This window comes from Suillus subaureus, assembly GCF_016647635.1.
Source record: "Suillus subaureus strain MN1 chromosome Unknown BJ212scaffold_4, whole genome shotgun sequence".
NCBI lineage: Eukaryota > Fungi > Basidiomycota > Agaricomycetes > Boletales > Suillaceae > Suillus > Suillus subaureus.
This window is the reverse complement of record NW_024538560.1, coordinates 469,277-496,967: the sequence shown is the minus strand read 5'-3', so window position 1 is coordinate 496,967 and position 27,691 is coordinate 469,277. Positions and strand designations below refer to the sequence as shown.

Here is a 27,691-nt window from a genome sequence, read left to right as displayed (position 1 = left end):
TCCTGTGAACTCGATCTTATGGACCTAGGTCACGCCGAGAATGATGCGTGTGCATATGCTAGTGACTGCGGGGAACACGCGGGGAAGAGTATTCTTAAATTGAGCTTTGAGCAGCCCAGGCAAGGCCTGGCCGGAGCTAGGTACAAGTGGCGGAGCATATGGCATCAACGTCATATGAGTTCACTGGCACAAGCAACGTTGCGCTTAAAACGGACTGATTGGAAGTGAGTCAAAAATGCCCTTCGTTATATTTATCGTACATATGTAGAAGGTAGCGCAGTGTCGCGTTCTGCCTGTGGCCATACATAATGAATTAAATACCCTCTTGAGTATTGGGACAGCATCATCCAAAATACTCAGTGGGATGCTCAGAGAAATTAAGCTCTAGACACTTCGTTGTCCGCGCCGAAAGATTTTTTCTCCAATGAGCCGTCATCGTACACTTCCTGTGCACCCTCTGCCTTGTTGGCGATCTGTTCCAGTACATCGTCACCATCAAAGAGGGCTGCAGTTTCTTCAAGAGTCCTGTTCTTAGTCTCAACGAGGAAGAACCACAGAAAAATGAATTCGACAGCGAGCCAGCAAACGTATACGAGCTAAACATGACCGTTGAGAAAAAAATTCAGAGCAAAGTAGTGTCCACAAACATACGTAGTACTTCCACGACAAGGCGTCCAGTGCGATTGGGTTCACATATTGGTTGAAAATGAGCGTAACGGAGATGACAAAGTTGAAAACGTTGAAACCCTTTGCACGAATGTTGTAAGGAAGAATTTCCACGGTGTAGGAGACAATGAGAGGTGTGAACGCTATGTCGTATGCTGCATAGAAGAGGAAGATAAAGGCGATGACAGAGTGCCCGGCGGCGGCGTGACCGTGCTCAGAGTACTCGGCGAAGCAGATAGCTTGCGCCATGTAAAAGAGTGTCATCAGAGATGCTGAGAGCAAGAACAAGAACCGACGACCGAGTCTATTGACCATGAAAGAAGCGAAGACGGCCCATCCTAAGTTCCATATTTGCAAAATACCGTTGATAAGCAACTGAGTGCCTGAGCCGGTGATACCGATCTGGTTGAAAACCTTTGAGAGATAGTACGAAACAAGACCGTTCCCAGACCACTGGGAGAAGAAGGCAAGAGCGACGATAATGCGCATACGCTTCCTGTTACCAGGGGTGGTAACAAGTGACTTCCATCCGACATTGGAGGCAACTAGAAGTGTTCATGTGAAAAAGCGTAGTGCAGCAAGTAAAATGAGACCGACCAGTGCGGTCATACTCAATGGCGGCCTTGATCTCCTCGAACTCGTATAAAACCAAAGGATCTTGCCTAAGAAGAATGCTCCAGGTTGCGAAATGCGGTCAAAATAATGCGACTCACTCATTACCATCAGCATGGTAATAGGCGAGGGTCTTGAGAGCCTCTGTCTCACGACCATTTCTGATCAACCAACGGGGTGACTCAGGTGCAAACAGGATAAGAGCGAACTGCAGGATGGATGGAAGACCCTGAAGGAGAGAAGGCAGACGCCATGCCCACGTGCTGTTGATCTTAAAGGTGCCATAAGTCGTCCAGGCAGCACTAATATCAATAATCCCATCAGCTTCCAAGATCCGTTGGGCGGATTTACTTGATCGGAACTTACATGATAGAACCAGAGTACCAAAGGGAGTTGTAGAGCGATGTCAGGGGAGCGCGGTACGTGGGATACGAAATCTCGGTGACCAGCATTGGTGCGGCATTGGCTACACATAGCATATCAGTTAATTGATTACTTGGTACACAAGGGGATTGTACTGACCAGCAAAAGTGAGACCAAAACCGATAAGGAATCGAGCACCAATGAACATGCCCACGGACTGAGAGGCAGTCTGTATGGCAGTAGCGACGCACATAATCGTTGCACCAAAGAACACTGTCTTACGGCGTCCTATGCCGTCCGACATGTAAGGGGCAAACGGATAGCCAGCTAGGGAACCAATATTCTGTGTGATCAATCATCAATAAAGATCATCAACGCAGACACAAAAGAAGCTCGCCTGAATGGCGTTCAAAAGACCCAGTTTACCGCCAGATGGATTGTTAAAGGCGACCTCCCACTGAGAAAGGGACTGCAGTCCATTCATCATACTGCCGTCGTACCCATTCGTCGAGGAAGTGATGAGACTAAAGAAAAGACGTTTAGCAGAGGAATGACAGAACAGACGAAGGAACCCACAGGAGCATAATCCAGGCGTTGAGAGTGATGAGTCTACCATGCATTTACATCAATCAGAACCAGGAGCATTCAATGGTGTTTGCTTACCGCCTGTTGTTGTACCATTTCTTTCTCTCATCAATGAGATGCGCAAATGACGTGTCCCGACCGCTAACAGCAATAACACCACCCATGATTGATCTCTAGAGTGAAAAGGTCAAGGAGAGAGAAAGGTCACGGATAATCATTCAGGGAAGATACAGGTACTAGGTTTTATGCACGCACTTCAATCTAGCAGCCGCGGACCGGATATAGTTCGGCAGCTGACAATTCTCCTGAGGTACCCCGCTATCCATGCAATCCTCTTTTGTATTTCCAGCGAGCCATCATGCATGATGCATGAAGGCGGGAAAACCTTGACGGTAAGCTTGACAAGTCAACACTCGTGCATTTTGATCTTGTCGGTGAATATGCCGTCACGGCCCGGGTTAACGGAATAGGATGTTCCCAGCGCTAAAGATCTCCATGCATGCTGCCCCGCATCTCTAAAGTCTTGAAAGCCAGTGCCTCTGTCAGACTGAAAACAGATCTTGGAATACCGGCTTCCGGAAAGGGGGCCTGAGCGGAAGGATCTCCTACTACCCATATGAGTCGTGTATAGTACTTCGTCAATCGAGTCGCAATGTTCCACGTAGGACGAACAGAATTGGCCAGGGTTTGCCCAACATGATCCTGGATCTAGAACTTGAATTTTTACCTGGACTGAGTTCTTCATCTCCTTCAGTCTTTCGTGGGTCAAAACTGCATGTAAAACTCTTAGGCTACCACTTGACGTACGCGTGAAAGAGTTCGGCGCAAGAAACTTTGCAACCCTGTACGTGGATAAACAAATCGCCGACTAACAAAGGTGATATGATATGATCATGAACAAGGCTCAGAGTCAAAATGGCCAATATGGGTGGTATTGCTGTCGTAGTATACCTGATTAATAGGCTGCAAGGTAGGAATCTCTTTAGTTTTCGCAGAGGTCCTCTAATGACGATAACTGAGTAAGATTAACTATCGATCCGATCACATGATGCCCTGAGGGCCGTCATCCATGTTCCGACCAAGTTACAAATTCGGATCGATTAAGGGTGAACAGTGATCATGGACAGACGTGCCCAGCCTCGCACCACATACATTTCGGCCAGAGCTACGACCTAAAAGCGTCTCAGCATGTCACTGGCTGATACCTCACTTCCCCCGGCTTGATCGCGAACATGCCCCTCGATGATGGGGGCAGGCATATCGACCTTCTTTCTTCTCCCGAAAGGTACGAAATTACTGGCTAAACTGGCAAGTGTGCTAGTAGCAGATGGTGCTCCCGAGAAATTGTTAGACGCCAATGGAGAGGACCGAGGGACATGGTGAGACGTAGTCCGGCGTCTGTTGAGAAAGATGCTAGTCATCCCTTCGGACAACGAGCCTTGCGGAGACGGTGGTCCTCTACTGGCTGAATATTCACGTGGAGGAGATATTGAGGATAAATCATGTTCTGTCAGGGCGGTAGTGGCCACTGCTTTCACAGCAGTTGGAGAAGCAGAGACGGATGCAAGCGGCGGAAGCCGCACCGCGGAGAACCTAGAGGACGAGGAGCCACGAGACGCGCGCGATCCTGGGCGCAGTGGAGATGGTATACGTGGAGCATGAGTTGATGAGACAGGCTGGTGTGCATTCGAATCAACTAGTTGCATCGGTGGCGAAGGAGGCGGTGGCGGTGGCGGAGGAGTAGTGGGGGGAGAAACATCTCGTGACGATGGAATTATTTCCATCGAGTTCTCAGGAGGGGCTTGGGCAAGCAGACGAGACAATGAAGACGGACCAGCAACGGGTGTGGAGTTCGCTCTTGCCCTGACGGGGAAGGACGATGATGTGGGAGGCTGGGTAGCACTGAAAACGCTCTCAAAATCAGATTGAGGAGGCGCTGGTGGTGGGCTAGGAGAAGGCTCGGGTGGATCTGAGCTTGTCTTGCGGTCTGTTTCAGGATCCGATAACGCTGACACCTTTCTGACAGCAGGTCTCCGCTTATTCATCTGACCTGCTTGAGTCCAGTCTTCCACTTCCAACATATAATACTTGACACCGTCGCCTAAACCATATGGATTGCTGGAAGGGTCCTGGTCGGGCGTTGAGGACAAATACGACAGTATGAACCACGCCGTACGCACCTTGCTATCGACAATACGTTCGGTAATGGATGTTATCCTTGCCACTATCCATTCTCTCGTTTTCAGCTGCTCGGCGAGGTGGCCAGTAGCCAAAAGGAAGTAATGCGGGAATGAGACTAGATGTCAAAAACAACGTCGGGAAAAGGTTCATCCTCGTAGTAGCATAGATACGTACCATTAAACGCCGCCCAAGGCTTTGATATAGAATTCCGCGTTGGAAGGAACAGCGCTAAATCCCCTTTGGCAAAATTCCGGAAAGAGATCTTGCCCTTCGCGCGCTCTCGATACTCCTTGCATTGCTTCTGCCACTTTCGGATAATGGAACCTGTCCTGGCCACCGCTTCCAAGAAATGATCATGATCAAAGGCACGTAATGATTCCAAGGCACCCAGAAGATCTGATGGATCAATTGGAGAGGGCTCATCGGCTTGCGCACCAGCATTTTGCCCATGGCGTTGGGTTGATGTAAATGTAGATTCGGCAAGGGACTGTGCATGCTTCGATGGAATGGGGTGACTAGTGAGATTGTGCACAAGAGAAAGCGCTTTGCAATGAGAGTTTCGGAAAGCAATCGCAACGTCGAGCATCTGAGCAACCAGACGACCACTGTTTTCCAATCGATGCTCGTAGTCAGACTGGGAGGACCGTCCAGCTGTTAAGTCATCTCGGAGGATTCTCTCTATGTGCCTTGCCTCCCGAAGCTCATGCTCGACCCGCTGAAGTTCCTCACGCAGACCCATAGCATCTGCGTTGGTTAACTCAGTTCGTGAGCGTGCCTCCTTCAGTTGTCGTTCAGTATCTTCAAGCTGTGCTCTGAGCTCCGAGAATTGGTGTTCAAGAACAGCCCGGTCGCCATCAGCTTCGGCGATGTGATCCCGCATAATGCGATCGTGTTCGTTGGACTGTAACCGAAGCAATCTATCTTTCTCCATGTTAGTATTCTTCAGTGCTCTGTTCACCTCCTCGCATTCAGAGCGAGCGGTTTGGATCTGGGTCTCCAGGTTTTCCCCTCTAGAACGTGCTGCTTCCAGGTTCCGCAGAGTTGTTGCTTGTTCCTCAACCAGCTGAGCAATTTTTGACGCGTTCCTAGCCTCCAAAGCCTTCATTTCCTCCGCTTGAAAACGGACTTGTGATAACTCCTGCCTCATTACTTCGACTGCACGCGTCTGTTCCGTTGCATCAACGAGTGCTAGAACACGGTTCTGTCGCTCGTTTTCGAGGTCTTGGGCCAACTCCAGATTGCGGCGCTCCAGTATGCGTCGAGCTGCAACTTCGCTTTCAATCTGCGCTTTGGCTTGGTGCAGCTCACGCTCTAGTACATCTGCGCGTTCCCGCTCGGAGTGAGATGCGAGTTCAGTGGTTTGAAGGTCGCTATGCAGTCGATGAATTTCAGCCTGAAGGGACGTCCGCTCTTGTTGTATCAGCTTTTCTTGGTTTGCCTGGGCTTCTTGCATTTCGCGCAGTTGCTCAGCCAATTCCTGAAATGCGTGTTCGTCCGCTTCTGTTACTGTGACTTGTGTGAGTATTAGGGACAAAAATAGAAAGTCATCGACTTACGTCTTCTGCGTGACGAAGACAATCGTGATGCCGAGAGTACTTGCACGAAGTTAGCTAAAGGTGTGTTTGGCGACTTATTTGACTCACAAGAACGCTCAGCGATACGGTCGAACCCAGCTTCCAGATTATCCATCTTGGCTATGAGCTTATCCACTGCACTTCTTGCTTCCTGTACTGAGCCCATCGCCACAGGGTCTGAACTTGACCGCGCCCATGACTCCAGACCGCTCAGGACTTGAAGCAGCACTGGTATTTCACTATGAGTTTGGCCGATGTGCTAGTGGACAAAACAATACCATCAATGTCTTCTCGGTTCAGTGAATACGACGGCTCTTTGCTACCGGAAGGAGAAAAGTCGATGGTCGGTACAACATCATCCATTCCTTTCGTATCGAAGGGCAGTTGACCATGCACTTCCCCTCTATATACCTGTCGGCGCTTCCGCTCGCTTGCACTACAGACTCGTCAGGAATTGTAACATAGTATCACAACAACTTTCGTGGACTTACGACAGCTTGGCCATCACTTCCAAAATACTTTGCGCGCGCTGATAGAAAAAGTGAGCTGCGTTTAAGAGATCAGATATGGGGTCACGCAAAACTGCGTTAACTGACCAAATTCTTTGCGCCGCACGATCTCAACGACAGTGGCGCAATATGCATATAACATATTGTGAAGCCTCTGTATGTGCGAGAAGCTGTTCTTAGCCCTGAATTTACCCTGGAGGTTAGAGAGGGTCGTTGGTAGCTGCACAATGTCGATATTCAAGGCGCTGATTTGCCGAAGGACACCGATACATTGCTCAGTATATGCATTCTGTAAAGCGTCAGTAAGAGTATTTTCATCGACTTCGAAAACAAACCTTGGCTTCGGTAATGTCTCGTACTTCGCTTCGCAGTGCACCGTCAAGATGTTTTAGCTCTGAAACATGATTACTTTGTTATTACGTGTATGAATCGGACATACCACGAAGAAGGCTATTTGGATCCGTGGCAGGACTCTCAAGAGCTGCTGTAATGTCCGATGCCTTTTCGAGAATCTCCTGCGCCCGACGGCCTGAGGCGTCCGCACCCTCCAAAATTCTATGAACGAGTGAGATGGACATACTACCATAGAATAACGAACACCAACTGCGTATTCATTACTGTTGCGCGTACAGAATCAGTTCCGTTCGTTAACCTGGCCGCTGACTTCTCAGCGTCTTGGAACTGAGCCCGGAGATCCTCTAGACCAACAATATAAGAAGGTCATCCCAACTGTTTTTTTTCAATTACGTACCATGCGTCCTCGCACACGCGTCAGCGACCTGTTTCATCCTCACATTCGACACATAATCACCCAGCGTCCTCGGCCGCTCTCCGTTCTCAATCGCGGTTCTCACAGCAGGTGACATAAATTCAACGTGTATCTTTACGCGGCTTATGATTTCCAAATCCGCATCCAGACCTGCAAGGAGCGCAGCCTGGCGCTCGAGATCCTTACGAGCCGTCATAGCGATGCCATCGAAAACGTCGGCTATAGCGAGAACATTAAGTTCCAAGCTGCTGGATGCAATTCGAGCTGCTTGATGTTGGCGGTGAAGGGTGGCCACGGTATGGACAATGTGTTCGAGGTGTGTATGTGCTGTGCGGAGGTAAGATGCGGCGAGTTGTGAAGGTCGATATGGAGGAGTTGTGGAAATTGAATCTGGGATACTTTGTTGATATTAAAATATCAAATATGGCTCGAGCCACGCACCTTCAATCGGAGGTTGCAGTGGTGGGTTAACCCTTAGCTCGTGAAGTACGTCGCTTAAGTCGAAATCCAAATAATACTTGTTGAAAACATAGATAGTCTGCTCATGGAATTAATCTTTTCCGTGTTTACAATGAGGGTGTGACTTGCCTGGTCATGTGCACCCACTAGCTCACGAACATTGTCGGTACGCAAGCGTGTACCATCCGAAAGGTAAGCCAAAATGGCGTCCTGATCAACGCCCGTCTCCTGATTCAAGAATGCCTCTAGGCTTCCTCGTCTGCGAAACAACCGTTAGTGCGGTACAAAACTGGGCTTGGCCATAGACGTACCTCTCAATGTCTCGTAAATTAGCATTGACCTGTTGTTTGATGTAAGTGCTGCGGGTCTATGACACCGAAGACTCTGGTGCAGCATACCTGATATGATTCGCCGTCTTCTGCACGGCATATTTGAATCATTATCCTGCTGTACTGACAATATTATGGTTCGACGTTATGCTGCGACTCGGGAGCAGGCAAAGTGGCACGGCCACATGATGTAAACGCTCCCACTAAGGGAAAACTACCCCTAACCATACGATGGTAGGTTGATCCATTGTCCAATGTATAATACAAGATGTGAATGTGAGTTAGAAATGTACATCTATGTCATGTTATTTATCCTGTCCTGTCACTGAATCTTCCTGATGTATATCGTTTTCATATGCAGTCTCTATCGAGACGATCCAATATAGGTCACCTGTGGGCTGCCCGTCGCTGCGTTCCCCGTCTCCTGGCTTTCTCCGTTTGCAGCAAACAAACCTGACAGGATGTCTATCCCAGTACTTCATGAGGTCGAATGTCATACCACCTGAAAGCCTTAAGGCAAGAGTCGGGTTGAATTGCAGATACCCATAGCAGAAATCTGTCGTAATCAGATCCTGATGGAATTATGAGTAGACAGAGATTGAAATGATGAATGACAATACCTCAGGTCCAAATACAATCTCTTTCCGATGTTGAGGATTGCTAAAGTATGACCTACGATTGCCTGCAGTCCGCAGATCTAGCGCACGACCAAACATCTTCGTCTTCTTATTCTTCTTCTTCAAGTGCGCTTTTTCAAGAGGAAACTTAAGTGAATTCTTTACCGAGACAGTCCAATGAACCAGGCATTTTCGGCAAATTCAAGTGGCTAGACGAAGATGAGGCAACCGATAATGACGAGGATGGTGTAGCAAACGGAGAATTGGACGAGTATGGGGTCAAATACGTAGAGCTAGAGGAATTCGAGGACGCGGTGGCAAATTGTAACTGCGAGGTATCCTCCCCTATTGATTGCGAGGGTGGAAACGAGGACTCCGACCATTTGTGCTCTAGCACGGGCGAAGTTCGGAAAATGTCATCTATTCTTTCGTGCACAAAATGGGGCATTGTTGCGATCAGTGGTGAAAGGGCCCACGGCTTCGTCTCCGACATCAAGTCATGTTCCAAGGTAGGATCGACGTATCTAAAAATTATCGTTAGCTTCTGTCGCCGTGTGCTGCAACATCTGAACTGAACGAACACAACAGCATACTCACTTCATGAACTTGAGCGCCACACCAGCACCCCAAGGCAACTTTAAACGTTTATCGAACGTATTTCCAAACATAACATCATCCGCTGAAGTCGGTTGTAGGAACCGGCCTGACATAATTACCACACAGCATCAGGATAAAACGATTAATGTCCGAGGTGCTCAGACGCACCCTGAACCTGGATACTCCACGTTATCCCTTTCCTATCTTCTCGGTCAAAGTACTCCGCGAAAAGCTCTTCGCCAGAGGGATTGGTGAAACCTTTGATGTTGATGGCGACCTTGCCTTCGAACAATTCTGAAGATATATCGTGCGCCTTTCTGCTGTTCACTTTGTCTGTGATACAGACAAGCTTGTCCATCGATGGTCCAACACGTACCCGCAGACGAGAGTGAAACATGGCTGTTTAATCAGGAGGAATGAACGGGAAGCAGAGAAGGGGGCAATGCACATGTGACAATAGAGTGCTACACAGGATCTTAGTCGTATGAGAGTCTAAGAAAGAATTGAAGGAAGGACGTATAAGACCAGCTTGCCGTTGTCGTGGTTCGGAATGAAAGTATCATGACATTAATGATGAGTCTGACAAGACTTTTGTAGTAGTCGCCGGATTAGGAAAGTAAGGAGTTGGCGTTGTCGCTTAAGTAAGCCTGTGCTGGCTGTGCTGGACCTTCAATTTTACCGTGATCGGCTATGAGCATAATGCATCAACCGGAGTCGGGGACAGATGCTTGAGTAGTGACTACGTCAAAAATCTTATCATCATAAATCTAACAGTATACAGGAGAAGACAGTAGTGAATGCACAGCGGTTGACCATCATAAGAATAGGATAGTTGACGCTGTGAATGTGGTGAGAATGAATACAAGTCTAAACTGGTAGCCCGCACGCCTATGTAAGTAGATCCGCAAAGAAAACGAAAACTAAATAGCCCAAAATCGATGAAATACAATCACCCAACAGGTTGTCCCAGGCAACAGATCGACCCTACTTCTCCCTATGACGACATTGAAGTTGATAGTACACCCACAGCCAGCAGCACAGCCCAGGCCCCTCCCACACCGGCCAACTCGACGCTCGGCGGCGCTGACGATGCCACGGTTGTAATTTGGGCGTAAGGCGATCCACACACATTGTTCAGTTTGGTTGCCGCGCTACCGTATGTAGCCTGCAACCCTGTCAAGCTGGTGGCGTTTGCGCTGCTCAGAGCAGCCCAATACATTGACATGAGACTCTTGGTGCAAGAGTTACATGCCCCGCTGGTGATTTGGGGTACTGTCTGTCCGAGGGGTAGCTGGTAGAAATAATAGCTAGAAGGATCAGAGCTCGCCACAGCTTCGACATAACAATATGCATTTGCCACGGGATCCACAGAACACGCCGCTTGCCGCATCAAGTCAAATGCTTGAAGGCCTACGTAAGAGTGTTTCGTTATCAGGACCCCACCGGAATTGCTATTATTCAACTCGTACCTATCAATGCGTTGACTGCCAGGAGGTTTTGGTTACTCAAATCGGTAGCACATGAAGAACGTAGTGACGATGCAAACCACGCCATGTTCAGATCACACTGATTTGGGGAGAGAGCAGTGTTGCACGTCCCCCAAATATCCGTGTTCGTTGCGTCTATATCATCTTGTACCTGCTTGTGCAACAATACAAAAGTAGTGATGTTGAACAGTATGTGGGACGCCATCTAGGAAAAAACATACCTGTGTAAATTCTTGAGAATGAGTGAGCATCAAAGAGAAAGGGCGGCAGGATCGTAAAGCGTCTGTCTGTGTCATATTAAGGAAGAAATTGTAGCACGATGTGGTCGAGAAATTTGACGACAATGTTGTGTCATAAGGCTGGGGAAATGGAGTTGGCAAAGTTGGATTTATTGGAACGGTGGGTGCGGGGGTAGCCGAAGGTGTGCTCCTCTTGATGAAGGGTAACGAGCTTGTGTCAGACACTACTGCGAGCTGCAAGAGGTTCGCGGTAGGTTTGTGTCTCTCATGCAGTGACCAATCTGTCAAGCTTTTGGTCCACGATTTCCACCCGTGGATTGAGGTTGGCGAAAAGGCATCAAATGCCGTTGGATGAATAAAAAATTGTGTGGACACGCCAATTGCGATGAGAGTTATTGGAACCAATATGATCGTCCAGCGAAGTGTAAGGGTATATTTTTGCTTGGATTGGTATGAATGTGTGGGGAACGCAGATGGGTTGGCATGTGTGGGGGTATTGTTAGTCATTTCCAGCTTGGGCAATTCAGGACTTTTGAATGGAAGAGGTGACGGGGGAGGCGTGAACATGTCTGATATTTAACTGCCGAGATACAAGTGTAATGAGTGTTTGATTTGAAAAGAGCGTTGATTTGAAAAGAGTGTGAATGTTGGCTTGACAAGATCACCGGCAGAGGAGACCTGTGCAATGTCGCTGAAAAGAAGTTGTTAGCGCACACGAATAGATCTTTCCAGCGTGCTGGCACTCACCTTAAGCAAATATATGGTTGGTAAAAGGAAAGGACATTAACGGTTTAATTCGCGAGGTCGGGTGCACGTTGGCGCTCACGCTTAATCCCGACGGGGCAAGCTGCCGAAATTCAAAGCGCATAGGATAATAATGCCACGTCTGACTGAACGTTCACATGAGTGTCGCTTTGTTCCTCCTCGTCTGCTGATTTGCAATGATTTTCAACCTATTTAGGTCGTCGCATCGTTTCCCGTCTCCTTCTGTTCCTTCATTTCGCGACATTTCATCCTTATCTCCTTCAAAATGGCGTATCTCCTGCTCTTTTCGTAACAATCTGGACTTGGTCTGGACCGTTCTGGCTTCGCACCATCGAGCATGACCGAATTATCCTCAAACACCAATACAGACGATAGTATCCTGTATAAAGTGCAGGTAGAAGACACCACATTCCTTCTTTTAAGGACTGACTACGGAGACTCGAGTAGCACAGATGGATCCGCGTCGCGTGTGGGCCGTTGTCACGGTTTTCTGTGTTTGCCTTCTCTTTTCATAGTAACTCTTATGGTGGAGCTTCGGTAGGTAAGTGATGTTTGAAATTATTATTGGCCCAGCTCCACGGTGACTCACGGTGTCAGCGAATCCATTCAATTTTACAGCGCCACTTGGTTGGTGCGCACAGCTTCCAACTTCTAATTTCAATCTGCTATCCTTCGGACGACTTCGTGATACAGGACGACACTCGGACACTGTAAGTATTCCACGACTCAGTGGCAAGTACATGCGCTAGCAATCGGATTACTGCACTATGAAAGTAAGTGATTACTTGAGCGGATCGACCAAGGTTCTTAGCAAAAAACCCCTACAGATATCGTCGGTTCAAGGGTAGCGGTCCTAAAACATATTTGTATTTCACACCCTTCGACGACCATTGTCATGCAACCCGTTCTTTTCCTCCTTACAGTAACATACCCAGGTTGTCGGTACGTCTACGACCCATGCCATATGCTCCATAATCTGATTCTGAACATTTCCACATACTGGCAATCAAAAGACAGATCCACCACCTGAAAAACATTTGTTAAGTATTTCCATTCGAACCTAGATTACAGGCCATACCATCCACAAGGATATCAGCCCCATTGATGTACCTCCCCGCACGACTGCAGAGGAGCACCACAACACCTGTCAGCTCGCTTGGGTCTCCCATGCGTCCCATTGGGTTTCTCGAGTACCATAGTTTCTTAGCTTCTTCAAGCCCTGGACCTTCATTCAATATTGTATCCATATACCCTGGGCTGATACTGTTGACACGGATGCCATACCGAGCCCACTCGGCTGCAAGAGAGCTCTTTAGCTGCAGGAGCGCGCCCTTAGAAACATTATATGAGACTTGTGGTTGGGGGAAATTGACACTGTGGCCAGAGATTGATGCTGTGAAGACGATGCTACCGGCTGTCCCTCGTTTGACCATCTGTCTTTCGGACTGTCAGAAGGTGAGTTTCGAGTCCAAACGGGGTTGATTTACTTTGCCACTGCTTGGGAACACAACCAACTTCCTGTCGTATTAATGTCAAGCGTACGCTTCCACTCTTCTAAAGAAATATCAAGTGCGTGGTTGCAAGCGACTACACCTGCGAAGCACAGGAGAATATCCAAGCTTCCGAGCTCGTCAGCAGTTTCAGCGACGGCTACTTGAACGACTTGCTGATCGCGGACGTCTACTTTCTTCGTAATGATCTTTGCCGATGGGAAATCAGAACGCAGCTTATCAACAACCTCCTGGGCTTGCGCCGGATTGATGTCAAATAACGACACACCCGACGCGCCATGTTCCAGGAGGGCACGTGCTGCCTCGATCCCAAGGTTGCCGCACCCTCCGGTGACTGGGGAATTGCTTGATGTGAAGATTGGTATACTTGGCTCGATTATACCCACCGATCGCATTGCCTTTGACAGAAAATCTCGCCGCCGCCCTTTCTGCGACCGTGAGGTCGCTTGACAAGGGGGTATGAGGTCTGGTCAACGGATTGGACTTGTCAGAAAGAATCATTTGTGGGAGGACACGGCTGGTAAGGTCATCTCTGGATGCTAGCGTGGGGCCCATTACTGTAGCACACGACGATTTGTAGGAGGCGACGGCTTTAGAGTCTCGCGGCTTCTGAACTTGATGTGACTTTGCCAATTCACACGATTACGGAAGAAACGACTAATCTTCCTACATAGGGGAGACTACGATTACGGCGCCCTAACGATGCTGTTCCATAGTGGATTCGACACCTACAGCGATTCACTACCACTTGTGTTTACACCATCATTTGCATCACGGCGCTATAACATTGTCACATCACATTATAAGTTAGGCACTAGCGATTTTGTGGATATAGAGCGATGTCTGTGGTTGCTCTGTCAGTGGAAAATGTTGTACACACTCCTTCACACCACAATGTTCAGCTCATGTAAACCTAGTGGACTGATCCGCAGTTGCTCAGGCAGGTCAAAAACCCAACCTCGAAGAATTCATGCACAAATGTCAGAGCTTTGAGTCCCTCGACAAAACACCGCATTTCCTGTGGAGAAAGTCGGCTGTGATTTGCGCTGTGCGGAAAGTTAGATAGCAATCAAATTATGTTCTGTGAGGTAATAATGTACCAAGATCTTCCGGAGAGCCCTGAGGAATTGAAACTGCAATTATGTCAAATACGAAAGTGTCTCAAGATGAGATACAGACGAGATGTCTGAAAGAATTGATGTGATGTTAGATGCATTTGCTGGCCTGCACCAAACACGCTCCTTCCCAAATTGCTTTACAACAGATGCATCGCAGTCCCTACCAGTTAGTAAATCTCTCTTGCCTTCCTTCCTTGAACACTCTGGCCTCAAATCATAGGGGAATTCACAGCAACTCGATGCCCTCGTCGAGCCTTTCCATCAACTCCTGAGTTTCGCGACTAGCTCCCGGGTTGGCAAGGATGAGCACCTCATGGTGGGAGGTGTCCGAGTCTTCAATGCAACGTGTCCGCTTCCATCCCCATGTTCCAAAATCAACATAGAGCCGAAGCATGTCAGGCATCTTCCTTGAAATCATAGTCAATACTCCAACGCGAGGGTCGTGATCAAAATCTAGAGGAAAACAAGGCCAGAAAATTCATGAATTGAAACACATGCGCTGAGCAACCTCCGAAGGAGTGTCCTGCTACGACAAGGGTGCGGGAAGAGAAGCCATTTTTTTGTCGTGATTCGCTAATGAACAAATGATAGGTAAATGCGAATGTTCCTGCCTCTTCTGGCATGTACTTGATGAGAACGTTTGTGATTCTCCCGTAATACTGTCAGTCCAATCGACTGCTATCGATCAATTTCAAGCAGGCAGGAATCTCTCACCGCTATCATTGAGATTCTGTCCGTTTAGCAGAGCAGAGTCCCTATGTTGCACTGACTCCTATGACCATGTCTCATCTATAACACCACAGGCAGCTAACAGATAACATAGGGTTGGCTCCCATATCTAATCCACAATGGATAGTCAGATCACTACGGATACAGGCACGATACTCACTTCCCTCGGAAGCCCGTTGCGTGCGCTAGAAGTAAGGTGATCCCCTTCGTTTGACATTGGCCTCCTTGCCCCCTTTCGCATATTGATTGACACAATTCCATAGCATCATTCACCTGTGACCACAAAATGGTCGTCCTCCCCTTGCCGGACCTGCTGTTTTATTAATTCAGGTCCCAGCTTCTTGATATCTTCCTCGACTCTCTTCTAAGAGTGAGGAGATGGCTTGGGGACTGGAACTTCATCTGGGGTGACTCTGGGATTGGCTACAAGGTATGACATGCATGCTGATGCTCGTAAACGCTAAGTAGTACGTTATCGGTCCGGAGCTTGAAGGGCAGTGGCGGGCCTCGCGAGATGTGCCCTTCATGAGGCTTAAATGGCACCCACGAACGCCGTAAGTTCGCGGTCGTCGGAGTGTTGTAGGAGTATAGGGGAATGAGGCGGGTACCACTGGATATCAACGCATGTAAGATGCTGCCTGGCACCTTATTTGTGCGACATGTCAGGTTCAGAGCATATCAAATTCATCGCAGAAACGATGCCTGTCTTCCGTACATAAGTAATGCATAATGGTCCGATATCCGAGTGCGACGTGGCCCACAGCCACTGAGGTTTTTTTTTCTTACGAAAAAGCGAGCGAGTCTAGAAATGAAGCGACACGTGCAACGTCTGACATACCTCACGAGTGACAAAACGAAGGAGTTATCAACTGCAATCATAGAATAGTCAGCGTGGCCATCGCAAAATATTTGTTACATCTTTTGTGGTTGTCAACAAAGTGAGCGGTTATCCTGAGACCCACTCCCAGGGACCCAGGAATCGTGTCACCAAGAGGCCCTCCTACGTTACGAGGGCCGACGCGAGTTTAACGTTGTGAGTCAGGACCAGGTGCAGCACTCGTATGTAATATCGGTAAGCGGGTCCAATAGTGTGTCGTGAGAAAACGGGAAACCTTGAATTCAATGGCCTTGTAGGATTGAAACCAACTGTTTTGCACTTGACCAACTCTCAACTCAAACATCCTTCAAGCCTTCGAGTCTTCAACAACTTCATCGTTAGCCTGTCAAATAATTTTTGGCGCGACCAAGAAACAAAGGAGTCACCGATCCACAAATACTAAGCCTCAGTACAGACGCGTGGCTGATCAAACTAGCCCTGCCTTTTTACATCGTCCAATAGCGACTACCAATATCTACTCTCCGTGACCGTTAACAACAATTCGTGAACATGTCTCAATCAGCAAGACCATCCACATCTACATCCACCACGTATGCTCTTCTTTCCTGTTTTTGACTTATCTTTTTCTAATGCAATTTTAATTTCGTAGCTCATCCGCAACCCCCAGTGACGCTTCATGGAGGGCGGGTCTTCGTCCACCACCAAAAGACTTGCGCCCACAGACAGAAGATGTCACAAATACCAAAGGAACTGAATTTGAGGACATGTTCCTCCGTCGTGAACTCCTCATGGGCATTTTCGAAGCAGGTTTCGAAAGGCCATCGCCTATACAAGAAGAAGCCATCCCTGTTGCCCTTACCAAACGTGACATCCTTGCTCGTGCCAAAAACGGGACAGGCAAGACTGCTGCTTTCGTTATACCCTCATTGCAGCAGATTGATGTCGGCAAGAATAAGATTCAAGCACTACTCCTAGTCCCTACTCGCGAACTCGCCCTCCAGACATCCCAGGTCTGTAAAATATTGGGAAAACATATGGGTATCCAGGTCATGGTGACCACAGGCGGCACAACCCTCAAAGACGATATTATGCGCTTATCAGAGACGGTTCATGTTCTCGTTGGAACACCGGGACGTATCCTGGATTTAGCAGGCAAAAACGTTGCTGATCTCAGCGAGTGTCCTGTGTTCGTCATGGATGAGGCAGACAAACTTTTGTCACCCGAGTTTACTCCTGTCATGGAGCAATTACTCTCTTTCCTTCCTACGGATCGTCAGGTCATGCTTTTCAGTGCAACCTTCCCTATGATAGTGAAGGATTTCAAGGTAGGTTTACCACGAGTACTGCCTTTGCCACCAGTATTTGACGTGTTTCTTTCTGTAGGACAAACGCATGAGAACTCCTTACGAGATCAATCTTATGGAGGAGCTCACCTTACGTGGTGTTACGCAATATTACGCTTATGTCGAGGAGCGACAGAAGGTCCACTGTTTGAACACCCTTTTCTCTAAAGTAAGTTCCTGCACACCAACCCCCTTTCCTTACTGACCATCCATCTCCAGTTGCAAATCAACCAATCCATCATATTCTGTAACTCCACCAACCGCGTCGAGCTGCTCGCAAAGAAAGTAACAGACCTCGGCTATTCCTGTTTCTACTCGCACGCAAAGATGCTTCAGTCACATCGTAATCGCGTGTTCCACGACTTCCGCAATGGGGTCTGCCGCAACCTAGTCTGCTCAGACCTATTGACCCGAGGAATTGATATCCAGGCAGTCAACGTCGTAATCAACTTTGACTTCCCCAAGAACTCGGAGACGTACCTGCACCGCATTGGTCGTTCCGGTCGGTTCGGGCACTTGGGTCTTGCTATTAACCTGGTCACTTATGAGGACCGCTTCAATCTATATCGCATTGAGCAGGAGCTTGGCACCGAGATTCAGCCAATTCCCCAGGCTATCGACAAGGGCCTTTATGTCGCACCCAGCGCTACTGAGGAGCCTGCCCCGCAGAAGCCTCAGGCCCAGCCACAACCATCTCAGCAGCAGCGACCGCAGGCACCGTCTCAGCAAACTTCAAGCAACGGCCGCCAGAATGGCGCAGCGCCTGCACCGTCGCAAGGGCAGCAAGCTCAACGAGGCAGCCATGTCAACCACGCAGCGTACCGCAATGGCACTCCTACACGATGAGCTCGTTCTTCATTGTTGCGTGTAGGAGGGAGGGGGAGGAGACCATCACCGCTCGATCATTCTCATCCTTTATCGTCAGCTGTCATCTCGACATATCGTATTCCAGGGGTCGTGTTTCCCTTTGTTTGACATCGCCTGTCCATCCGTCTCACTGCTCTAGCACCTGTCACATCTTGCGCTCCATCCTTTTTTTTCTCGCGTCTGGTTTTGCGTGTTCGATTATATATATCATATTAGGTTATACTACGCTCCTAGTCTGGCCCCTACGTACGTACTCCGATCGGGAGTCGAGTTTTTTGCTGGTGGTGAATGGTGGTTGGTTGGTTGGTTGGTTGGTGGGGTGGGGTTGGGGTTGGGGTTTCGAAATATTTGTGTAGTTTTGACTTTGTCTGGCGCCATGTTCTGTGTCGGACATTGTTGGCACTGCCGGTACCGTGACAATACAATTCCTTCCCCAAGTTTGACGAGTTGGCGCATTCTTTCGGATTCCCAAGGCCTCGAACCGGTAGAAAAGAGATCACCGCAGGTGCTCTAGTAAGTAATCAAACTTATGAACGTTGAACCAAGATGCAATTAATAAAGGGTCGACTCGAATCGTTACTGGTCATTAATAGGACGGTAGAGTCCCAGTGTTGCCGGTCCTACGAGTCTTGGAAGGAATTTCAAGGAACGACCGTCTTCTATCGGTTTTAGGTCTGCTGTTCGGCTCAAGATTGCTTGCGTGTGTACGTTACTGACAAAAGATAAGTCCTTGAATCTCGATTGGGAGCTACCGACCGGCGTCCGAGTACTGTCCAGATACAAGACTAAATTTATTGTAGCTGTTGATCATCATTCATATATAGCAGGCGCTTCTTCCCCGGTATGCAATATGAACGGGCACGACTTGTCTCCCAAACTTCGCATATGGACGTCGGATTAGTACCTCTATCTCAATCCAACCAGCGTGTCTAACGCGGATCACACTCCCTAGGAAAATTCGGAGGTCTCGACTGTCAAGGGCTCTCCGTGGCAAGAGCCGCAGAATAGCCCATCCCCACTTTAAGGCCCCAGAGCTCATGGTCAGTAACAGGTGACCCTATTGACTTCCTTGGTTTGTGCCAACCTAGCGATAATCGCTGCAATATTTTGGGGATCCTCGCTAATGTCAGGTTTTATCTTTCTCCACTGCTTCCATCACAAGTTTACTATCTGTGGGAGATGCCGTGAAGTTCTCCACCTTCACGTCGTGCGCGTGACAAAGCGAGCCTCATTTTTTTTAACCTCCTCTGCAACTGCGAAATGCCTATTCTCTGGCATTAGGCACGCCATGATAGGAGAATTTGTGTCTGCGATCTTGTTATCGAGCTTTTATTAGCGACCACTGTAGGAGGCATATGTTTTACCCTCTACAGAAGGTTCCTTCAGCAGGTTTGAGACTCCGGGGAAGATAAGCGGATTCTGTTAAATACCTGTACACAGCAGTTTGCACTATTTGTGCCCAGAGTCTATACGACCAATCGTGCCTGATGGACTTTGCAAGAAAAGTTGTCAAGGCGCTCGAGGTTCCCCATACTCGTGAAGAGGGTGCTCCCTCCGGCCTGCAATTTGTTTCGGTGGGTTTTAAGTTCTGATTAGGTTCAACAATTTGGGCTTACTATATGGCTACTCAGAGTGATGATCTGCTACCAGTTCCGATAGAGGAAAGAACATGGACTGCATTCAGTTATGTCGCTTTGTGAGGACTGCGATTCGTTAGATTGACTGCACAATTAACACTCTTCTCGCCAGCTGGGGGAGCACATCGGTGAGTAGTGAATTATCACGATAACACAGAACGCTTATAGAAGCGCTACTCGTAGATCAATGTTTCAACGTTAGTTGCAAATTTTCTACTTACAATATAGCCTCACAGGTCCTCTGATAGTTGGATGATAACCTCTGGCATGGTTGTTCTCGGCATGTCGTGGTGGCAAGCCTGGTTGGCCGTCTGGATTGGTTATGGTGTGATGACGCCGTTTATCGTCTTGATGGGTCGACCAGGTGCTGTATTCCATGTAACTTTCCCGGTCGTCAATCGTGCCAGCTTCGGAATATTTGGAAGTTTGTGGTGTGTATTCAACAGAGCGACGATGGCATGGTAAGTACGATGTCTTTCGCGCCGTGCTGTCTTCACTTTGTTGCAGTATCTGGTATGGAGTGCAATCAAGTATTGGCGGTTCATGCGTCTTGGTGATGCTCCGCGCAATCTGGCCGAGTGTTAATGATATCCGTGAGTTTAATGATGAGTTGGTTCTTCTGGATCTGATATCTTATACGATGAAGCAAATTCCATGCCGTTGTCCTCTGGCACTAACACCAGGGATTTTATGTGCTTCTTCATTTTCTGGGTAATATCTTTGCCCTTCATATGGCCTCCCGTGCACAAAATGTACGTTTAGAGAAATTCATTCAGATGGATTACTGATGAGCTCGCAACAGTCGTCACTTCTTCACGTTCAAGACGATCATTACGCTCATTGCCTGTCTCATCTTTATGATTTGGTGCATTGTCAAGGCGAAAGGTGTTGGACCGATTGTTAAAGAGCCGGCAACTATCTATGGCTCCGAACTGGCCTGGGCCATGATCAGTGGTACTGGCGTATGCATCAGTAACCTCATAACACTGACAACGTATGCCTGTTGTGCTTTCATGTATTATGTGCCATTCTTACCATGTTTGCAGGAACGCACCAGATTTCGGGTCACGGGCGAAGACTCCATCTGCACCGATCGTTTCCCAGTTCTGGTCTATCCCCTTCTCTTACGGTTTAATCTGCCTCTTTGGTGTAATTGTCAGCTCCTCGTCACAAACAATCTACGGGGAAGCAATCTGGTCACCTGTGGATTTGTTAGGAAAGTTCTTAGACGATAACCCATCCCCTGCCACTCGATTTGGTGTGAGTTTGAATAACGCATGGTTGTTTTGCACTGATGAGAAAGTCATTATAGGTCTGGTTCATCGCCTTCTCGTTCATTATAGCTCAAGTAGGCACCATACTGACTCCCTTAAAGACCTAATGCTGATTGATCTCAGATAGGGTATGCAATGGGCGCGCGAGTTACTGGCATAGCTCATGCTTTGTATCCCCATTTCCAGAACGAACATTTCCGCTAACTCGGTCAGTGCGGGGTGCGATCTGACGGCGTTATTTCCACGTTTCATCGTAAATCTTTCACTTCGTGCATTTGTCTTAGGAAGTGCTTATTTTCATCACAGAATATCAGACGCGGCGGGTATATATCAGCCATTGTCGGACTTGTCATGTGTCCTTGGAATCTAGTATCAAGCAGCAGCCGTTTTTCCTCCTATATGTCAGCGTACTCGGTTTTCCTGAGCGCCATTGCAGGAGTTATGGTAAGTGAACTTGGATCTGGATCTGATTTTATTATGACTTGGTGTGCCCCTAGGCCACCGAATACTGGTTTGTGCGCAAGGGCCATTATAACGTCGCTGATCTCTATGTCACCCGCAAAGGAAGTTGGTATTGGTACAATTATGGTTTCAATCCCAGGTCTGTGGGAGTCTGAGACTAGTACTGTTGGCTCTCCATCGCTCACTCGAGTTTTAAAGAGCGTACGCAGCATATGTGGCAGGCATCGCCATCAATGTAGTTGGGTTCGCTGGGGATAGTACGTCCTTTAGTTTGTATTTTGTTTGCGGTCCTCATAGTTCCACAGCTGGAACACCCGTACCAGCCGCTGCGACTCACATATTTGACTTGTCTTTCTTCACAGGATTTGGTACTTCAAGTATCGTGTACTATATATTGAGCAGAATGTTTCCGGTTGTTGGAGCTGCTAAGGTATTTGAGGAAATAGATGTATCTGGGTATGAGAAAAAAGGATGGCGAGCTGCGACGAAGATGTCAACTCAAAGGACGATTGCACAGAGAAGGAATCATCTACAGTATAAATTTAACAGTCATCGAAAGTAGACTTATATATACGGTGTGATGAATCCATTATGATTGTTCATGTTGGATTCAATGATATTAACTTTTGACACCAGAGTTACACTGTTCAAACCTTGCACTCGGGCGCATGTTCAATTATATTCGTTAAGAGTAGACTAAGAACTCACTTAGGATGTCGAGAACAAAGGCCGAAGAGAAGGGCACGATGTAAGTACATGTCAGATCACCATGTTGGAGTCGCAACGGAAATTCATTGCAGGCCGAGGAAATAGATACTAAGACCGCAGAATCGCATTACGCCAGAGAAGAAACACAGGAATGTAGGATAAAGAACTGGGCATATCGTCAGAAAAGGGACATGGACGCTTGCTCTGTACAGCCAGCGCTCAAGCTGCGAAGCGAACACGAGGAAGAGGCTCCTGTGGAAGACCAGAATAACGACACCCCTCCTGCCGGACAGTTATTCTGCATTTCCCAACCTAGAGTTCAGTTCGATTCTGCTCAGCATGAAATCGCTGCAGGCGCTAAGACTTTACCTGAGCGCGCTAATCAAGCTGTTCCACATGCGCCGCAAATTGATCAAGTCAGGGGTACTATCGACTGATCCCAACCGTAGGGCCAGCTCCACTAAAAGAACCCACTGCGCAGCGCACTGACGGAGTAGTGGGAAGGTTTATATAAACGCTCCTGCATACGTCGATGCCTATGACATGACACGAAAAACGAGTAGATTTAAAGGTCTTAGTAAATGTGAGCGGCACAAAACGGAATCTTGACCAGAATGGAAAACGGCGACTTATCTCGATGGCCCATTTAACACGATTCCTGCAGGTCCTGCAGCTGGAAGTATCGTTGACCGCTCGCCGTGCCATGGAGTAGATTTCCAGTGAGTATGGACACCCGTACCGTGACCAACCTGTAACACACAACGATTCAGAGACGTAAATATCACCAACTAGGTGACATCATGCTCAAGTCATCCTCTCCTATGAAGACGCGATCTTTCTACAACCACCATCTCAGCGAAGAAACAGTTCCAAGATGCATCCGACGCTTAATTTCCGCCAGCAGGGAGATATGTCCCAGCGATACTGGCATAACCAGCCACCACGAAACAGATTTGTGCGCTGAATGGATTAGTTCTGACTACGATTGCTCATCATCTGGATCACGCAGTTCATCATGACCGCAGCTCTCCTTGCTGGGACAGGGCTTGCGTATTATTGGGGTTATCGGGGTGTGGATCGGAGGCACAGTGTCGACAGTGAGTGTTATGATTACCTTCGGGAAATTGTGTTCTCAGCATTGTCCCCGTCGCTTAGAAATATCTGCCAAGAAGTAGTCAGGATGTCATGGGAATGAGGAATGTTTTACTGGTCCCCCTTCGCACAGTGAAAGTCTATTAATTTGCACCGGTCTAACCTACTTTTATTTGATACATAATATCTCTATACGACACCTATTGTCAGGTATTACCGTCAGTAAGATAACAAGCCCAATATTGGAAGTCATAACCCACAGGGTAGTTAATCATCCAAAGAGTTTGATGCATCTAGTCCATGCTTGACCACCGACTGGTCAATGAGGTACTGCAACGTTGACGTATTTTCGTCACATCTGGACAACAATCAATGAGACGCAAATGCCCATGGATGAAGAGACGCACAGCCTTGATATCGACCCCTCTACGTCACCTAATGCCTTCTGGGCTGCTCGCAATACAGGTGCATATTCACCGCTGTGATCTCTCAGGAAGCGACCATGTGCTGTAATCACAGTCTGCACCCAAATGAGGTCGAACTCGAGATGAGGGCTCTTCTCTAGATGCTCCGACGTGAATCGAAGGAGCGCAGGATGTAAACATTAGGCATCTGTCGTGCAACAAGGCGTATGTCACTGCGGGGAATGCGCTCGTAAACTTGTTGTATAATGGGTTTCTCGTTCAAGCGGAATGCAAGAACAAGCGCCTTCAGGTATTCGCCCTCTGCGAGGATATTGAGTACAGCTTCCGGAGTGAGATCCATCGTGAGGTCAAAAGGGTCAAACATGACAGTGTCGTCTAGAGAGTAGATCAAGAGGCCTTCGGTGCTTGCGGCTGCCCAAGCACGCCCTGTTGGTGAGAAGCGTACGCATTTAGTGCGCGCTTCTTGGCGGTGCTTTCGTATGGACATGTCGCCCGCTCCTCTCGATGCGCCTGGCAAAGGCCGTGTCCATCCTATCTTCTAGGTCGCTGGCATTGCCGCGGTCATCAATAAGATCAATGTTGATACCCGCATCGTTAACCTTGCGACTGTCTAGAAACTCCTGGGTGCCATCCAGCGAGAGATTTTCTGAAATCTGAAACTTCTTCACGAGCACTCCCTCTCCTTCACGTACGTCATATAGACAAACGTACTTGCTATTTCCACCGGCAAGCACACATGACCCATCTGCAGTATATGCAAGACTCGTGAACGCCTTTGTGGAGGAACTATTAGCAGCCTGCGACTCGATCGTCCGCTTTTCGTCCTCCAGAAACATCTTTGCGGCCATCAATGACATTTGACTGCTTTCCTGATCGCACATCAAAGAATGTGATCTGGCCATCAAGCGTCGACGCTCCTAGCTCCACGCCATCCGGTCGGAATGCAATCGAGAGAACATCGGAGGAGAGCGCAAGAGGTTCCACAGCGCGTGATCTGCCAAAAATGCTCCAAATACGAATGGTGCGGTCCCAGGAACCACTCGCCAGTTGATTGGCACCCGTTGGCGAGAAGGCAAGCGCAGATACGGGTGCTTCATGGCCAGCGAGGATGTCGAGGAGCTTCCCAGTCTGGACTGACCACATAAAGACTTCAAATGTGTTCGTTGAGCCCGCAGCAACAACTTCTCCTGATGGATCGACTGCTATGGAAGAGAACTGAACAGGAGAAGGGGAGGTGAAAGTCCGGAAATTGCGGTACCGGACTAGGTCGAATGCACGAACGGTGCCATCAAGAGAAGCGGAGAAGAGAACGGAGCCGTGCTTCGCGAATGTGATGCCCATTATGGGTGCGGTATGCTCTGAGAAGGTTACGAAGCAGAAGCCATTTTGTACGGACCAGACCTTGAGTTTGCTATCATCACCCCCTGTGGCGATGGTCTGCCCATCTGGAGCGTAAGCTAGCGTGTTCATATCGAAATAGTGTCCCTGTTGTTTGAGGATGTAGGACTCTGATTGCCATTCCCAGACAAGGAGCTGACCAAGCCTACGCGCGCCGAAGGCAAGCCACTCTCCGGTTGGAGATATTGCAACAGATGAGATCTTCTCCTGCGAGATGCTCAGAGTGTGGATATTTGTGAATGACGGAAGCTCCCAAAGTCCAAACACACCACTAGAGAATCCGACAACCAGGAGGTTGGAAGATGGGTGGAAGGTGGTACAGACAACTTTCGTGTGTGGGAGATTAAAATAGTGGCGGTCATGTACACCCCACCTTATCCGAGGTATTGAATGTGCGAAAGCTGAAGAAACAAGCTGCGGTGCCTCCGTGTCGTCTGGCTCGTCTTTGGCTGTCCATGTGAAAACAGCACCATCACGACTGACAGTGTATATCTGAACATATGTAAGTCAAAAGAAAATGAAAGACTTGTTTCACTTACGAATTTGCCATTGGCAGAGAAGTATGCCCCGATTACAGCGTCTTTATGGCCAGCAAATGTTTTTGGTCGAAACCCTTCCAAGGGATCGAGGGTGAATAATCGGGCAGTCATGTCGTGCGATGTCGTAATGAAGCAGCTGATCTTACTGAGCTTAGTAGCCAACAACGATATCTAGATGCACTCACGTTGAGTCCGGTGACCATCGAATACTGGACACGTCGGCATGATGCCCCGTGTATGTGCGGTGAAGTACAAATGGTGCAAACTCTCGGACTAGGTGATTTGGCGTGCGCCAAACTTGCACATGAGAATCATGGGTCACTGCGATGAACCTAAGGGGTGATCATAGGATGAAGGCCATCAACCACAGGAAAAAGGCAGAACTCACTTTCCATCATGTGAAAATTGTATATCCTGGACCAGTTTTTGGAAGTTGAAATGATGCAAAACCACGCCTCTTTTGAAATTTACGAGCAACGCTCTGCCATCTGTGCAAAATATTCAGTATTCGCAAGATTTAAGTACCCCAACGAACCTTCATCGACAGACACCAAAACGTTGCCATCTGGACTGAGGGCAATTGCAGCGATATTCTTACGATTCTCGACTGGTAGTGTTCGGGATTTATTGCTTAAGAAGAGCGCCATCCTTCAGGATCTCTCGTATGCTATATGATGCACTTACTTCACCAAATCAAACACTGATACTCGATTCCCGACAGGACTCAGCAGCGTGTTGCCATCGGGAGTAAAAAGAATGTTCCCTTGCTGGTAAACTGTCCCGCAGATGTTGGAGAACTAGCAGATGGTAAACTTCTGTTGCTGCTGATTGGTAGAGAGTCTCACCTTGTAATTTGCCTTCATGAGTGCTCAGAACGATGAACAGACTTGAAGCAAAAGTTTTACATAAGCATTCACGGAAAATATTGTCACGTGATACGTACATGCAGGAAAGGATTGCACAAAAATTAAAATATGAAGTCGCGGTATGTGCAGTCAGTTGCAACATTGAAAACGTTTGATATGCCTGTTCTTTTATATTTAAGAACCCTAGCTATGTTGGATCGTGACCGGTTTGACCTCGAGAACACAAGGAGTGGAGTGGACATCATGATCAAGTACTAAGTAGTAGGCATCTTTTGGTTGAAAACGGGCATCGATACCCAAAATACAAGTAGATTTTGAAGGAACATCAGTGTTGACTGTAGCATTATATCATGCCAAGATCTTTCACTCACCCACTCGCCACCTTTGCCTTCCAGTGCTGGTTATCTTCTCGTCGCCCATGCTAGAATCTGATGACTTCGTAAGCTCGTCCACTGCTGTCCTCCCTCGGACGCTTGGACGTGTTGTTGAATTGAAATCCTTCCTCGACGAATATGTGAGGTTGGGAAGACATTTGCGAGAAAGTAGTGTGGCTATTGTTCTGACTCGCTGTTGGCACCTAAACTTCTATGCTTCTGTTGACGAGAAATATGACGCCTAGAAGCAAGTCAGCATTCGAAGTAAAAGAAATTCATGATACGCGGGTGGGTCTAGCACTTCCTGCGATGCGGAATCCTCACCCTATGATGTCAGTGTGGTTGGCAAAAATAGTGCAACATCACTTACGACAAACTGTATTACTTATGTATCTCGAAGGACCGAGATCGAAACCTAGAAATTATTTTAGTAACATGAATGCCCATCGATGTCACAGTATCTAGTTCCTTCGAGTCTCAAGGGCCGAGTTTTGGCTCGTGGCATCGGTTATGGCTTAGACTGCAGACCACGAAGTTGCCCGTAGTGAGCTCTAACTTTGAACTGGGCAATGGATTCCGTGATATGATGTGGCGACACTCGATACAATCCTCACAACCCGGATGTATGACAAGCACCGCAGACAAAAACAAACAAAATCTTGAAGGCATCCCATATCGAAATCTAGGCAAAATCTAAATTTTAGCGGACATAAGGTTCATTGCGAGCATGGTACTGTAATCGTCTATCAATACCACTG

The 27,691-nt window shown here is 48.0% G+C and overlaps 8 protein-coding genes across 8 annotated transcripts; 2 read left to right on the top strand and 6 right to left on the bottom strand.

Annotated features, from left to right (window-relative positions):
• Positions 1-222: 222 nt before the first annotated feature.
• Positions 223-2,833, bottom strand: BJ212DRAFT_1324719 (hexose transporter). Its single transcript, XM_041334538.1, has 9 exons — positions 2,482-2,833; positions 2,305-2,399; positions 2,218-2,250; positions 2,039-2,165; positions 1,801-1,984; positions 1,645-1,744; positions 1,380-1,580; positions 1,264-1,328; positions 223-1,211 (listed from the first exon to the last, which is right to left on the bottom strand). The coding sequence occupies exons 2-9, from the start codon at positions 2,388-2,390 to the stop codon at positions 538-540; spliced, it is 1,470 nt and encodes a 489-aa protein (XP_041197569.1). The 5' UTR covers positions 2,391-2,399; positions 2,482-2,833; the 3' UTR covers positions 223-537.
• A 385-nt stretch (positions 2,834-3,218) lies between these two features.
• Positions 3,219-8,212, bottom strand: BJ212DRAFT_685615 (putative peripheral membrane protein). The gene is made up of 16 exons (XM_041343814.1): positions 8,117-8,212; positions 8,030-8,058; positions 7,848-7,977; positions 7,701-7,797; positions 7,242-7,649; positions 7,095-7,188; positions 6,930-7,045; positions 6,826-6,884; positions 6,578-6,779; positions 6,473-6,527; positions 6,260-6,417; positions 6,051-6,209; positions 5,964-6,002; positions 4,582-5,913; positions 4,407-4,522; positions 3,219-4,355 (listed from the first exon to the last, which is right to left on the bottom strand). Exons 1-16 carry the CDS (start codon positions 8,156-8,158, stop codon positions 3,399-3,401), a joined length of 3,993 nt encoding a protein of 1,330 aa, XP_041197568.1. The 5' UTR covers positions 8,159-8,212; the 3' UTR covers positions 3,219-3,398.
• A 52-nt stretch (positions 8,213-8,264) lies between these two features.
• BJ212DRAFT_1324710 (uncharacterized protein) lies at positions 8,265-9,837 on the bottom strand. The gene is made up of 5 exons (XM_041334537.1): positions 9,430-9,837; positions 9,262-9,367; positions 8,830-9,188; positions 8,668-8,795; positions 8,265-8,619 (listed from the first exon to the last, which is right to left on the bottom strand). The coding sequence occupies exons 1-5, from the start codon at positions 9,656-9,658 to the stop codon at positions 8,353-8,355; spliced, it is 1,089 nt and encodes a 362-aa protein (XP_041197567.1). The 5' UTR covers positions 9,659-9,837; the 3' UTR covers positions 8,265-8,352.
• A 418-nt stretch (positions 9,838-10,255) lies between these two features.
• BJ212DRAFT_1262563 (uncharacterized protein) lies at positions 10,256-11,494 on the bottom strand (the record flags this gene model as incomplete). The annotated part of the gene is made up of 3 exons (XM_041330276.1): positions 10,256-10,671; positions 10,731-10,899; positions 10,970-11,494. 3 exons carry the CDS (start codon positions 11,492-11,494, stop codon positions 10,256-10,258), a joined length of 1,110 nt encoding a protein of 369 aa, XP_041197566.1.
• Positions 11,495-12,758: 1,264 nt separating this feature from the next.
• Positions 12,759-13,818, bottom strand: BJ212DRAFT_1444624 (uncharacterized protein; the record flags this gene model as incomplete). Its single annotated transcript, XM_041337987.1, has 4 exons — positions 12,759-12,778; positions 12,831-13,189; positions 13,240-13,597; positions 13,650-13,818. The coding sequence occupies 4 exons, from the start codon at positions 13,816-13,818 to the stop codon at positions 12,759-12,761; spliced, it is 906 nt and encodes a 301-aa protein (XP_041197565.1).
• A 2,456-nt stretch (positions 13,819-16,274) lies between these two features.
• BJ212DRAFT_685477 (P-loop containing nucleoside triphosphate hydrolase protein) lies at positions 16,275-18,256 on the top strand. The gene is made up of 4 exons (XM_041343813.1): positions 16,275-16,538; positions 16,616-17,273; positions 17,332-17,460; positions 17,511-18,256. The coding sequence occupies exons 1-4, from the start codon at positions 16,498-16,500 to the stop codon at positions 18,135-18,137; spliced, it is 1,455 nt and encodes a 484-aa protein (XP_041197564.1). The 5' UTR covers positions 16,275-16,497; the 3' UTR covers positions 18,138-18,256.
• Positions 18,257-19,355: 1,099 nt separating this feature from the next.
• Positions 19,356-22,140, top strand: BJ212DRAFT_685400 (permease for cytosine/purines, uracil, thiamine, allantoin-domain-containing protein). Its single transcript, XM_041343812.1, has 17 exons — positions 19,356-19,547; positions 19,599-19,732; positions 19,790-19,854; positions 19,908-19,923; positions 19,979-19,992; positions 20,044-20,256; positions 20,303-20,388; positions 20,442-20,547; positions 20,598-20,789; positions 20,842-21,055; positions 21,108-21,143; positions 21,193-21,197; positions 21,256-21,322; positions 21,376-21,513; positions 21,567-21,670; positions 21,730-21,788; positions 21,837-22,140. Exons 1-17 carry the CDS (start codon positions 19,514-19,516, stop codon positions 22,091-22,093), a joined length of 1,740 nt encoding a protein of 579 aa, XP_041197563.1. The 5' UTR covers positions 19,356-19,513; the 3' UTR covers positions 22,094-22,140.
• Positions 22,141-23,598: 1,458 nt separating this feature from the next.
• BJ212DRAFT_1444620 (WD repeat protein) lies at positions 23,599-26,556 on the bottom strand (the record flags this gene model as incomplete). The annotated part of the gene is made up of 11 exons (XM_041337986.1): positions 23,599-23,689; positions 23,739-23,899; positions 23,935-24,266; positions 24,343-24,529; positions 24,561-25,646; positions 25,694-25,829; positions 25,879-26,025; positions 26,082-26,181; positions 26,229-26,323; positions 26,378-26,490; positions 26,539-26,556. The coding sequence occupies 11 exons, from the start codon at positions 26,554-26,556 to the stop codon at positions 23,599-23,601; spliced, it is 2,466 nt and encodes an 821-aa protein (XP_041197562.1).
• Positions 26,557-27,691: the final 1,135 nt, after the last annotated feature.